General features: G+C 46.3%; 1 protein-coding gene across 2 annotated transcripts in view; it reads right to left on the bottom strand.

Moving 5' to 3' along the window:
- SAMD4B (sterile alpha motif domain containing 4B) overlaps window positions 1–13884 on the bottom strand; it is a 46551-nt gene that overhangs the window by 20681 nt on the left and 11986 nt on the right. For both annotated transcript variants that reach the window (XM_066243333.1, XM_066243334.1), the window contains exon 2: window positions 7058–7461. In XM_066243333.1, coding sequence (XP_066099430.1) covers window positions 7058–7253 — 196 coding nt within the window. In that variant the 5' untranslated portion in view covers window positions 7254–7461. The remainder of the gene's footprint in view (window positions 1–7057; window positions 7462–13884) is intronic.

Raw genomic sequence — 13884 nt, 5'->3', positions numbered from 1 at the left:
GATGGGGAATTTCATGCGGTCATTTACCAAAACACACGCGTCTCTGGTTCTACTGAGCTAGAAGCAAAACAAGCAATGATAAAATTCTGGAGGTGGGCAGATGGGGATGGGGACTAAGGAATGCCGTGATGCCAACTGCTGCTTCTCGCTAAGCTGTAAACCTGAACTTCACAGGCATGGAGAAGACAAGATTGACTACATATGAGTGCCCTTCTTGGCCAGGTGACAAGAGCTAAGTAGGTCATGACCCTGGGTCCTGGCAAATCACAGGAGCCAAATATATCTTAAACAGTGCCACAACAGCAAACTCATTTTTATGTGTGGGGCTGTTGCAACAATCATGCAGCCTCAGGTACCAGTTAAAGGGACTGGGGTTCGGCTCTAAACATGTCCTTCTCTGCCTCACTCCAGCTCACACAAACATGGGGGAGGCCAGGGACCCACATTTTTGATAAACTGTGTCAGTAGAACTTGAAAGGGGAGGGTGGAGGCATCTCAGAGTTGAGCTCTAGTGACTCATTCAGCCATGGCCCCCTCCTGACCTCAGTTTCTCCACCCAGATCCAGTGAGCCAGAAAGGGAGGGGCTTAAACCTGCTGGATACAGTGAGTCTGACTCAGAGGACAGGAGGAGGAAAGAAATGCAGGAAATGTGGCCCAGGAAGGTATAGGACCAGGGAGGGAAGGGGATTTCAGCTTCCTTGGCCCCATCCTTCTGGTCCAAGTCAGCATCAGGGGAAATGAGAGACAGAATAACTGTTATAAGTCAAGGCAGGGAAGAGAGCACTGGGAGAAGAAACAGAGATGACAAGGGAAAACTTGGAGCCTCTCCTTGCTTGCTCCAGGGTGTTGTCTCAGATTCTGCTTCCATGAAACCAACACTGGCTGCCTGAGCTGTGGAACTTCCCAGTTGCATGAGAGGAAGAGACAGCCCAGACCAGAGCCTCCTTCCACAGCCCCCATGACAGTACCCCTAACAGGTGTCCCCAAACTGCGGCCCCCTGAGGCCATTTATCTGGCCCCCACCGCACTTCCAGAAGGGGCACCTCTTTCATTGGTGGTCAGTGAGAGGAGCACTGTATGTGGTGGCCCTCCAACGGTCTGAGGGACAGTGAACTGGCCCCCTGAGTAAAAAGTTTGGGGACCCCTGCCTTATCACCTCTCTGGGCCCATCTAGAATGAGCGTCAGCATCAAGACAAGTGGTTCTCCACTGGGTGCACACAAAGGCCAGCTAGGGAGCTTAAAACACACCAGAATCTCTGGGGATAGAACCCGGGCCTCAGGTTCATTTAATAGAGCCTGGGTGATTCTGACATGAAGCCAGAGTTAGGACCCACTTACCTAGATCAAGTCCTATGCATTCCCTGCCCTTTCTAAAGGGCAGCTGGGCAGCTCTGATCTAAACCCAAACTTGAACCCAGGATCTCCCTGGGAAAACAGGAGGAGGATGCAGAGTTGGGTGTGTTAGACAAATATAAACCCAGAAAGAAGAGGACCTGCCTCACCATTCAGTCCTGCTGGCCTGAAGGGGATTCAGCCCTTCAGACTCTGTAATAGGAAGCTTTTATCAGAGAATTGGTGGATACTATAAACTCAAGATCTGATTTGTGAGGTAGGTGCACATCTTGGTGGGGACAAAAGAAAGAATTATTGCTTTAGAAGAATGTGCTGGCCTGATCTGTGGTGTTGCAGTGGATAAAGCATTGACCTGGAATGCTGAGGTCGCTGGTTCAAGGCCCTGGGCTTGCCTGGTCAAGGTACATACAAGAAGCAACTATTAGGCCCTGGCCGGTTGGCTCAGCGGTAGAGCGTCGGCCTAGCGTGCGGAGGACCCGGGTTCGATTCCCGGCCAGGGCACATAGGAGAAGCGCCCATTTGCTTCTCCACCCCTCCGCCGCGCCTTCTTCTCTGTCTCTCTCTTCCCCTCCCGCAGCCAAGGCTCCATTGGAGCAAAGATGGCCCGGGCGCTGGGGATGGCTCTGTGGCCTCTGCCCCAGGCGCTAGAGTGGCTCTGGTCGCAACATGGCGACACCCAGGAGGGTTGCAACATGGCGACGCCCAGGATGGGCAGAGCATCGCCCCCTGGTGGGCGTGCCGGGTGGATCCCGGTCGGGCGCATGCGGGAGTCTGTCTGACTGTCTCTCCCTGTTTCCAGCTTCAGAAAAATGCAAAAAAAAAAAAAAAAGCAACTATGAGTTGCTTCTTGCTTCTTTCCCCTTTCTTTCCCTCTTCCTCTCTCTCCACTCTCTAAAAAATAAATAAAATCTTGAAAACAAAACTGTGCTGCACCAAACCAGGCAATGGTGCAGTGGATAGAGCATGGGACTGCGACACAGAGGACCCAGGTTCAAAACTGTGAGGTCGCTAGCTTGAGCAAGGGGTCACTTGGTCTGCTGTAGCTCCCTGTCAAGGTTCATAGAGAAAGCAATCAATGAACAACTAAGGTGCCGCAACAAAGAATTGATGCTTCTATCTCTCTCCCTTCCTGTTTCTCTGTTTCTGTCACAAGAAAAAAAAATTTGTGCTGGGCCCCCAAACAAAGTAATATGCATTTGTAACTCTGCACTCTTTGGCGCATTCTTTCAGATCTCAAAAGATACTGGGAGAGTATAATAACCCTTTCACTGTCTAGATGGACTCTCAGGCCCAAGAGGGGTGGGGATGGCTCAGGTCTCAGGAGGTGTTAGTGGCAGAACTGAATCTGGAAGTCCGAGGTGTTCTGATCCCTATTCTCATTTGTCCATGACAAATAAATCATCCAGCAGGGCATCATCTTTCAAACTGCCTGGTCGGTAGAAGAACCTGGGTAATTGTTCCCAGTCCCATACACTCAGAATTCTAACTTAGTGGGTCCAGGTAAAAGGTCCAGGAATCTGGATTTTGATAGTCACCTGCTCCCCCAGCAGGTGATTCTGCCAATGATATAAGTATGGGAAACACAGGGAATGGGAAGGTCACATGAACACAGGAGGAATAACAGAGGATGCACACAGCTTCTTTCATGAGGCAGGGAGGCTGTTCTACTTGAGGGTGGGAACGTGTCAGGAGACACAGACCTCCTTCGTCTTAGAGCCCCCAGTTTATTAGGAAAGAGGCATTCAAGACTCTACTCAATTTCTCTCTACTCATGCTTTGCTCTAATCCTGGCAGGCTTCCTGCTGACTCTCTGGCACATACCATGGTCCTCCCTCTCTTTTTCATTCTAAGTTTTCCCTACTTCTCCATTTATATAAGTATCAGCTTGTTATAGTCTCACCAACTGACATGGGACTTAGGATAAAAACCTTGAGTCATATATTCATTCATTAGTCAATTGTTCCACAGCAATCTCAACCCTAGCTACGTATTACCTCCAACATACCAATGCAAAACATTCTGGATGGGCCTCAGGTTCTTTGTATAAGTATATTATGTCTTTTAAGGACAATGTGACAACAAATACTGTAAATGCTCATAACTTCAAACTAGAAGTCCCACAGAATTCTAGGAATTTATCCTAGAGATGCTTAAAGTAGTGCACTGCAGCACTGCTTATAAGAGTAAGGCCAGAGCTCTGGCTGTGTAGTTCAGTTGGTTAGAGCACTGTCCTATTATGCCAAGATTGTGGGGTTGATCCCCACTCAGAGCACATACAAGGATCAAGCAATGAATGCATAAATAGAACAACAAATCGATGTTTCTCTTTCTCTCTCTCTAAAATCAATTAAAAAAAAAGTAATGCATGACTAGTGGTGGTACAGTGGACAGAGCATCAACCTGGGATGCTGAGGTTTCAGGCTTGAAACCCCGAGGTTGCCGGCTTGAGTGCAGGCTCATCAGCTTGGGCACGTGGCTGCTGGCTTGGCTTGAGTCCCCTGGTCAAGGCATGTATGAGAAGAAATCAATGAACAACCAAAGTGATGCAACTACGAGTTAATGCTTCTCATCTCTCTCCCCTCCTGTCTCTCTCTCTTTAAAAAAAAGAAAAAGAAAAAAGAAGAAAAAGAGTAAGGCCGAACATAGCATGAGGTAGAGACCACTGGTTAAGATGAAGAGTTCTAAAGTCAAATTCCAGCTCTACCTCCACCCAGTTGTATGACTCCGGGCAAGTCACTAAACTTCTCCAGACCTCAGTCTCTTCATCTGAAAAATGAGGAAATAGTAAGATCTACCTCACAAAGCTGTTGTGAGGGTTTATTGAGCAATAAAGGCAATGCACTACTTGATACACAGGTAGGGCTCTACTAAGTGTTCTGTAGTCTTACTACTAAGCAGCCATTAATAATGATGAGGTATACATATATTTGCTAAATGTGAAATGTTTTTCAAGTTCTTAAGTAAAAAAAGCAAGATGGTTAATATGCAGTGTTCTATGTGTTAAAACAAAACAACGAAAAAGCTGGAGGGAGAATATGGATGTGCTTATATATGCACATATTTCACAAAATATACAGAAACTGGGAACGTGGAAGTCTGGAAGGGGGACCTCATTTTTCACCTTTCATATGGTTTGCTTTTACAAGTTTTGAAAACAAAGGCAAAAAATAAAAGTGCTCTAATAAGTAAACAGTAATAAGCTATGGTAAATCTGATAAATAGCCAATATTGGCACCCAGTGTTCCTCACAAGCTGTGTAAGACACTGGCCTGCCTCAGAGGAACCCGGCTTTTGGGGCAGAGCCATATTACAACCATGAAACTCCCATCCCTGACACTAGAGCAGAGGGGAGTCTTCCCTGGTGGGGAGGAAGGGATGGGTGTCAAATGGCTGAGCTCTAAACCTGCTACAGTCAAGCTGGATTATTACTGCTTACTGTCACCAGAGTGGGACTTAAGTTGGTGTAATTCCTGGCCCGAGGAACCATCCTTTCCTACAATCATTGTGCTTCAGTGAATTGTACATAAAAATTGGGTAACATAAAGACATGTGGGCCTGGGGAGATAAGGGAAGCCAGATAGCTCTGTGGCTCCCTTGATCCCAGTCCTAGCAGCCCACACTTATTCCCTCACCTATATAATGGGGATAATGACAGTATCTATCTCATGGGGTTGTTTTGAGGACTAAAGTTACTGACAGTAAAAACACCAACTGACATTTATGGAGTGTTGACTACCTGCCAGGCACCTAGTCTCAGGGTTATAACCACCCTAGAAGGTAAGCACAAATATCATCCTATAAAACAAGGAAACCAAGGCTTTGAAAGGTTGTTACTTGGTTATATGGCAAGTGACAGAACTGGGACTTAAACCTAGACAGTCTGACTTTAGAGTCACCAAAGAACACCGCTTCTGAAGATACTATACAAGTAAAGCCAGTACTTGGCTAAGTGTGAATTATTATGGGGAAGAAGGTGGAAAGGGTCTAAACACACTTTATATGGTAACGCTAGCTAGTGGGTCACCCAAACCCAGGCCCACATTCAGGTGTATATGACTTGACCTCTTCTCTGGCCTCCATCTCTTCTACCTGTGTCCAAGGACATCGGATCTCCACCCAGGCCTGTGGGGTCCCAAAAGGCCAGAATGGCTTCAGTAGAGCCTCTTCAGATGGTTCTCTGGCTTAACTCCTGTTTATGCCCAGGGCCCTCGGGAGAGGTTCTAGAGAAACCTGGCTTATCCATCCGATGCCAATCTCATAGGACACAGAGCACCTCTGCTGAGTGATATGAGATCTGATATGGACTACACCTAAATTCAAAACTCTATGGAAGCTGTTTATGCTTTAAGTCCAACTTACCATTAGGAGGTTAAGGATATTATAAGATGACTTTGTAAGTCTGAAAGAGGTTTTTTTTTTTTTTTTGAGACAGAGAGAGAGAGAGGAGTCAGAGAGATGGATAGACAGGGACAGACAGACAGGAACAGAGAGATGAGAAGTATCAATCATTAGTTTTTCGTTGCGCACTGCAACACCTTAGTTGTTCACTGATTGCTTTCTCATATGTGCCTTGACCGTGGGCCTTCAGCAGACCAAGTGACCCCTTGCTTGAGCCAGTGACCTTGGGTCCAAGCTAGTGAGCTTTTGCTCAAACCAGATGAGCCCGCGCTCAAGCTGGCGACCTCAGGGTCTCGAACCTGGGTCTTCTGCATCCCAGTCCGATGCTCTATCCATTGCGCCACCACCTGGTCAGGCAGTTTGGAAGAGTTCTAAAGTACCCTCCCAGCTTTGATACCTGGAGCTTGCAAAATGAATTCTCACCTTCAATCCCCCTTTTTCTTTTTCATTTTATTTAGAAAATTAATTTTAACAGGGTGACACTGATCAACAAGAGTACACAGGTATAGCCTGACCAGGCAGTGGTGCAGTGAACAGCATGTTGGCCTGGGATGCAGAGAACCCAGGTTCGAAACCCTGAGGTCACCAGCTTGAGCATGGGCTCATCCGGCTTGAGTGTGGGGTTGCTGGCTTGAGCATGGGATCATAGGTATGACCCCAAGGTCACTGGCTTAAGCCCAAGGTCTCTGGCTTGAAGCCCAAGGTCACTGGCTCAGCTGGAGCCCCCAGTCAAGGCAGGTATGAAAATGTAATCAATGAACAACTAAGGTGCTGCAACTATGAGTTGATGCTTCTCATCTCTCTCCATCTCTCTCCCTTCTTGTCTAACAAGATCGGGCGCGTTCAGGGTGGTATGGCCGTAGACTCCCTTCTTGTCTGTCTGCCCCCCCATGTTAAAAAAAAAAAGAGTACATAGGTTTCAGGTAAACTATACCTTATGTACTGTTGATTATGTTGTATACCCATCATCCAAAGTCAAATCATTTTTCGTCACTGTCAATCCTCCTCTCATAGGTAATGACTTTAGTCTGTTCCTTTCAGCCATCCAGACAAGGCACTCTTTGTGATCCTTCCTTTGCTACAATCTGTACTGCCCTCCCGCAGGAGTCCTCCATTTCACTCCTGAGGACACCATGGCAGGAGACCCATGATGATAACTTGGGAGGTCAGGGAGTCCCCACCCACCTACAAGTCTAGAACCTACATTTCTTAGCACCATTGTTGGGTAGGCTACCTCAGCCATCTGATATCTATTCCTGTTCCAAGTCTCCCTCTTGTTTCCATCTCTGTGGATGGAGACTTACCAGCACTGTTGGCCTCTGACTCCAGGAGGTGGATGTCACTGCAGTCTGCCAGGGAGTGCTCCAGGCAGAGCTGCAGGAAGCGGGCCTGGGTGCGGGTGACCCGCTTCAGAAGTGAGAGCAGGGCCACTGTCTGTTCACACTCATTCCAGCCCTTGAACCAGCCAGCGAGGATGCCCACTTGGTCTCGGAACATCATGGTGCCGGGCCTGGGGCCAGGGTGAGGGGGACGGCGGTGGCGAGGGCCAGCGCCGTCACATGGTCTCGGCTCTGGGCTCCTGTTACCTCTTCCCTGAAGGCCAGGGCTTGAGGACGTTCCCTGGCGTGGTGGCAATAGGTGGTGGGGGGGAGGAGGAAAACTGCTCACATCGGGGGAGGTCTTGGTCCAGCCACGCCTCTCCAGGTTCCTGGAAAAGGAAGCAAGGGAGTCAGATAAAATGAAGGGGTTGGAAACTGACCTGGTGCTTGGGGGTATGGTCTCATGCCTTCCTTTTTCAGGGCATTCACTCTACTGAACTCCTGGGAGAAAGGTGAAGCCAATACCAGATACTAAACTAAACCAACTCTCCATCTAATCTCCAGATCCAGAGAAAAGTCTTGGTTGGGACTCAAGATACCTATTCTAGACTAATGAAAAGATGATATCCCACAGGCCTAGCTGTTACAGGGCCAAAAGACATAGATTTAAAGCAGAAAGTAAGTTGTTAAGGTTTTCCAAAAATGGGAAATAGGAGAGGCTGTACATTATAGGAAAGATCTGAATTAATGAAGTCCTGGCCACAGGTGACTTGACTAAGCAGGCATATGACTCCAAGAACATGGTATTGGTGGTCCTGGCCACTTCCTCCAAGAGTTGGACAAAGTGACTGCTCACCTGATAAAAGGATTCTATGGACTCTCTCTATATATTATTTCAAGCTAAGTCCCACAAAGACAGGATGTGGGTGGTGAGGTGGTAACCCCAGCGATCTCAGGAATGTGGTTAGCTACCTGATCAGTAACTGTTCCTGGTGCCTAAGGGTAAGGGCGTTGACAGAGGCCTTTTAAGAGAGATCTCCAACAGGCTGGAGGAATCTCATCTCCTCCAATCTAGCTTTACCATTCTATAAAAGGTGCAGCTCTGATGTCTAAGGTCGCATCTATCTACTTTGAGGTGAATTTCTCCCAGCCCCTTCTTCATTCCTCTGGAGACTAATCCTGACATAAGTCATCTGAGTTGGGAAGTCCCTTTGTCTCCCAGAGACCCGAGGTTGTCATCTAGACACCTAAGAGCCAAGACGATGTCAACCTGAGGACAAGGGGGACATATCAAAAGTCAAAAACTCTCAAGCAAAAAAAATGTCTAAATTCCTCTCTTAGACAGGAACTACAGAGGAGCTCTGTCAACTGGGCAGACAACAGGCCTATTCTTCAGTTGATCACTTTCTGGACACTACTCTAAAACCATTTCCTAAGTGTCTCCAGCTCCAGGTCTCCACTCACATTTCCTGCCTGTCTTTCTTACAACCAGTGCTCTTGGCTCCATTCCCAAACCACATTTGGCTCCATCCCCCTCTGGCTGCCAAGAGGACTGAGAATTCCACAGAGACCCACTGAACCTGCTGTGCTCAGTGAGCTACCTGCTATCTCCTTGAACTTCCACGCTCCTGCAGAGAAGGGTTCTGAGGTACACCTGCCAAAGGCTGTGACTAACCTTATTGGTCTTCTGTGGGACACCTAAATAGAGCAAACTAACCTGGCTGTCAATCCCTTTGAATATATAAAGCAAGGGTGGAGGGAAATGTGTGTGTGGGGAAAGATAATCTTGCTCCAAGTAAACAGGCCTCCCAGAAATCTTTTTAAAAGGGAAATCAAATGTTGCCTCTCTGGATTAAAATCCTCCAATGACTTTCCACTAACTTAAATAAGATCTACACTAAACCTGAACCTCTTATGTTGTCCTACAGGACCCTGCAAGACTCTGGTGGCTTCTCCAACCTCATTTTGTACCAAGTTCTTTCTTGTTAACTGAAATCCTCTTCCCCTGCACCTATCTATGATTGGCTCCTTCTTGTCACTTAAATCTCAGCTGATGTCACTTCCTTAAAGAGATCTTCCCTCACCAATCTAAGGAGTCTTGCTCTCAGTCACTCTATTACCTTTTTTTTTTTTTTTTAAATAGAAAGAGATGAAGGAACAGACAGGGAGAGACAGGAAGAGAGAGAAATGAGAAGTATCAACTCATAGTTGCGGCACCTTAATTGTTCATTGATTGCTTTCTCATATGTGCCTTGACAGGGGGGGGGGGGCTGCAGCTGAGCCAGTGACCCCTTGCTCAAGATGGCGATCCTGCGATCAAGCCAGATGAGCCCGCGCTCAAGCCAGAGACCTCCAGGTTTCAAACCTGGACTCTCAATGCCCACAGGGCCACTGCCTGATGAGGCTCACTCTATTATTTTTATTTTTACATTAAAAAAAAATTTATTCTTTTTAGAGAGTGGAGAGACAGAGAGAAAGAGAGGAGAGGAGAGGAGAGGAGGAGAGGAGAGGAGAGGAGGAGAGAGGAGAGGAGAGGAGGAGAGGGAGAGAGGAGAGGGAGGAGCTGAAGGAATCAACTCCCATATGGGCCTTGACCTTACTAAACCCAGGGTTTTAAACTGGTGACCTCAGCATTCTAGGTCAACACTTGATCCACTGTGCCATCACAGGTCAGGCCTATTATTTTACTAGTATTTCATTTCTATATAATTCAGCATCCTCAAATACCATCTTAATGTTTGTTGTTATTCTCTTTCTACCAAAATACAAGTTATACTATGGTCATTCAGTGACATAGTACAACTTGACTGGCAGAACAATGGCACATAGAAGGTGCTACTATATATGTTCATGAATGAATGAATGAATAAAAAAAAAGTGAGCATGGAAGTCATACTTGAGATTTCTACAGCCCTAGGGGATAAGACAGAAGGAATGGCCTATAGTAGGGGTCCCCAAACTACGGCCCGCGGGCCGCATGCGGCCCCCTGAGGCCATTCATCCGGCCCCCACTGCACTTCCGGAAGGGGCACCTCTTTCATTGGTGGTCAGTGAGAGGAGCATATTGACCATCTCATTAGCCAAAAGAAGGCCCATAGTTCCCATTGAAATACTGGTCAGTTTGTTGATTTAAATTTACTTGTTCTTTATTTTAAATATTGTATTTGTTATCGTTTTGTTTTTTTACTTTAAAATAAGATATGTGCAGTGTGCATAGGGATTTTTTTATAGTTTTTTTTATAGTCCGGCCCTCCAACGGTCTGAGGGACAGTGAACTGGCCCCTGTGTAAAAAGTTTGGGGACCCCTGGCCTATAGGATGGTAAAGGGATTTGAAAATATAAAGAAAAAAAAATGAAGGCATTGAGGAAAATTCTCCTGGGGAAGAGAAGACTCAGAAGAAATTGCATAACTGATTTTGAATATCTGAAGGGGTAGCACATAGAAGAGATTTATTTATTTACTCCAGAGAACCAGGGTACAGGGCTCTAGTGAGAGGCAACATGGGATATAGGAAATATTGGAAATCAAGAAAATTCAGTTCTAATCTTGCCGTCATGGATTCACTTTGATCTTTGAGCTCATCGGCTCTTCTCAAAAATGTGTGAGATAAGCCTGACCTGTGGTGGTGCAGTGGATAAAGCACTGACCTGAACAATGAGGTTGCCAGTTTGAAACCCTGGGCTTGCCTGGTCAAGGCACATACGGGAGTTGATGCTTCCTGCTCTTCCCCACTTCTTTTTTTTTTTTTCTGTATTTTTCTGAAGCCGGAAACCGGGAGAGACAGACAGACAGACTCCCGCATGAGCCCGACGGGGATCCACCCAGCACGCCCACCAGGGGGCAACGTTCTGCCCACCAGGGGGTGATGCTCTGCCCCTCCGGGGCGTCGCTCTGTTGTGACCTGAGCCACTCTAGAGCCTGGGGCAGAGGCCATGGAGCCATCCCCAGCGCCCAGGCCATCTATGCTCCAGTGGAGCCTCAGCTGCGGGAGGGGAAGAGAGAGACAGAGAGGAAGGAGAGGGGGAGGGGTGGAGAAGCAGATGGGCGCTTCTCCTGTGTGCCCTGGCTGGGAATCGAACCCGGGACTTCTGCACGCCAGGCCGACGCTCTACCACTGAGCCAATCGGCCAGGGCTCTTCCCCACTTCTATTGCTCTCTTCTAAAATGAATAAATCTTGTCTGACCTGTGGTGGCACAGTGGGATAAAGCGTGGACCTGGAAGTGCTGAGGTCGCCGGTTCAAAACCCTGGGCTTGCCTGGTCAAGGCACATATGGGAGTTGATGCTTCCTGCTCCTCCCCTTTCTCTCTCTCTGTCTCTCTCTGTCTCCTCTCTAAAATGAATAAAAAAATAAAAAAAAAGACTAAAATGAGTAAATCTTAAAAAAACTTTAAAAAAATGTGTGAGATAAGAAACTAGACTGGATCACACAGGACAAATGGGGTTTTACCTCACAGGCTAACTACAATAGATTGGTAATGGCTGCCTGGAACACTGTGATGAGGATCCTGAAGAAATGAAGCAATGGGGAATGATTAATCAATTGGGGCACACCTCAAAGAATGGGATATTATGTAGCTAGTAAAACCATGCTTGATTCTGACAGCAAAATACAAAAAAAAAAAAAAAAAAAAAAAAAAAGGATATGTAATAGTGTTTAGGCCCTGGTTGGTTGGCTCAGTGAACAGAGCATCAGCCTGGCATATGAACATTCCAGGTTTAATCCCAGATCAGGGCACATAGGAGAAGTAACCACCTGTTTCTCTTCTCCTCCCTCTCCCTCTTCTCTCTCTCTTCTTCTCCTGTAGCCAGTGGCTTAATTGGTCTAAGTGTCGGCCCTGGGTGCTGAGGATAGCTCAGTTGGTCCAAGCATAAGCATCAGGCGCTGAGGATAGCTCAGTTGATTCGAGCATCGGCCCCAAACAGGGGTTGCTGGGTGGTTCCTGGTTGGGGCACATGAGGCTATCTCCCCTCCTCTCACTTAAAATTTTTTAAAAAATATATATAGTGTTTTAATCTTTACTGACCTAGACGGATGTCTGTAAGCTGCAGAGTAATATGTACAATGTGATGTCATTTTTGTAAAAAGAAAAAGAAAGCCATATACAAAAACCTTTATATATTTTATATCTGAATATATGTACATATATGTATTTATGTGTACTGTATAGAAAAATGTATAAAGGATATATCCTAAGCTGTTCATATGGTTACTTTGGAAAGGAGGAGAAATTATTAGCACTATATAACCTTTTTTTTTTTTTTTTTTTTTACAGAGACAGAGAGAGTCAGAGAGAGGGAGAGACAGGGAAGCATCAATCATCAGTTTTTCATTGTGACACCTTAGTTGTTCATTGACTGCCTTCTCATATGTGCCTTGACCGCGGGACTTCAGCAGACCGAGTAACCCCTTGCTTGAGCCAGCGACCTTGGGTCCAAGCTGGTGAGCCTTGCTCAAACCAGATGAACCTACGCTCAAGCCGGTGACCTCAGGGTCTCAAATCCCAGTCCGGGCCCTCCGCATCCCAGTCCGACGCTCTATCCACACTGCACCACCGCTTGATCAGGTAGCACTATATAACTTTTTACTATTTCACTAGTTACAAATGAACACATTACTTCTGTAAATTTTAGAGGAATTTAATTAAAAAGAATTAAGGATACACTGTACTTTCTGGCTCAGTGAAAAAGAGTACTGTGATTATCAGTGTTTGCCCCAGAGACAGGATGGATGAATGGCAGTTCATACACCTGAAAAAAATCAGTTTCCCTTCACAGCTCCAGCATTTTGTAGCTTTTAGTCCCAAGGAGAAAGCAGCAGCCTCAACACAAGGAAAACATTTTAAATAATTTATCTGTCCAAGAATGGAACTGGCTACCACGTGAGGAGGTAATAAGCTCTCTGGCTGCTGGAAGTGGTCAACCAGAGGCTGAATGAACATCCCTTAGGAGTGGGAGGGATTCCTCGCGTAAGTGGCAACTCTTAAGAAACAGGACATGTGCCTGAATAGGCGGTGGCGCAGTGGACAGAGCATCAGACTGGGATGCGGAAGGACCCAGGTTCGAGACCCCGAGGTCACCAGCTTGGACCCAAGGTTGCTGGTTTGAGCAAGGGGTTACTCAGTCTACTGAAGGCCCGTGGTCAAGGCACATATGAGAAGACAATCAATAAACAACTAAGGTGTCGCAATGAAAAACTGATGATTGATGCTTCTCTCTCCTCTCATCTCTCTCCGTTCCTGTCTATCCCTTTCTGTCGTATAAAAAAAAAGAAAAGAAGGACATGTTACTATTTCAGAGGAAACATTGTGTGATGGGAGGTTTGATATGCCAACAGCATTTAAGCAAAAGATAACCAAACCCACAAACAAACCAAAGTTATGACGTTCTTTTCTGTAAACTCTTTTATTGGGTTATTACTTTTCCTAAGCAAAAGTCCTGTGTCCTCCCCAAATAAACTGCTTGACTAACCATTAATCCAGTTTCTTTCCCCAAGCCAAATGCTAGAAGCAAAGCCTTGGGACAGAGCATGGTCTCAAATATGATGCTTTACAAGGCCAGGCTTTAAACAAAAGGCTGGTGAAGACTACAGTGACCTGGGAAGCACATATTCTTCCCAAAGGGAGAAGTCACAATTTAGCTCTAATCAACTGCTGCCATGTGGGTACAGTACTGTTAGGACTTAGATTTTTTTTAAAAGAGGAGCCAGACTGAAAGGCAAAAAATACACAGACACACACATACATATTCACAAAAAGAGGAGCCAGAAATTTGGAATTTCAAATAAAATTCCCTTACTTCTAAATATTGGA

This window comes from Saccopteryx bilineata, chromosome 9 (genome assembly GCF_036850765.1).
Source record: "Saccopteryx bilineata isolate mSacBil1 chromosome 9, mSacBil1_pri_phased_curated, whole genome shotgun sequence".
NCBI lineage: Eukaryota > Metazoa > Chordata > Mammalia > Chiroptera > Emballonuridae > Saccopteryx > Saccopteryx bilineata.
Note: the sequence above shows the minus strand (reverse complement) of the source record. Positions and strands in the feature narration are given on the sequence as shown.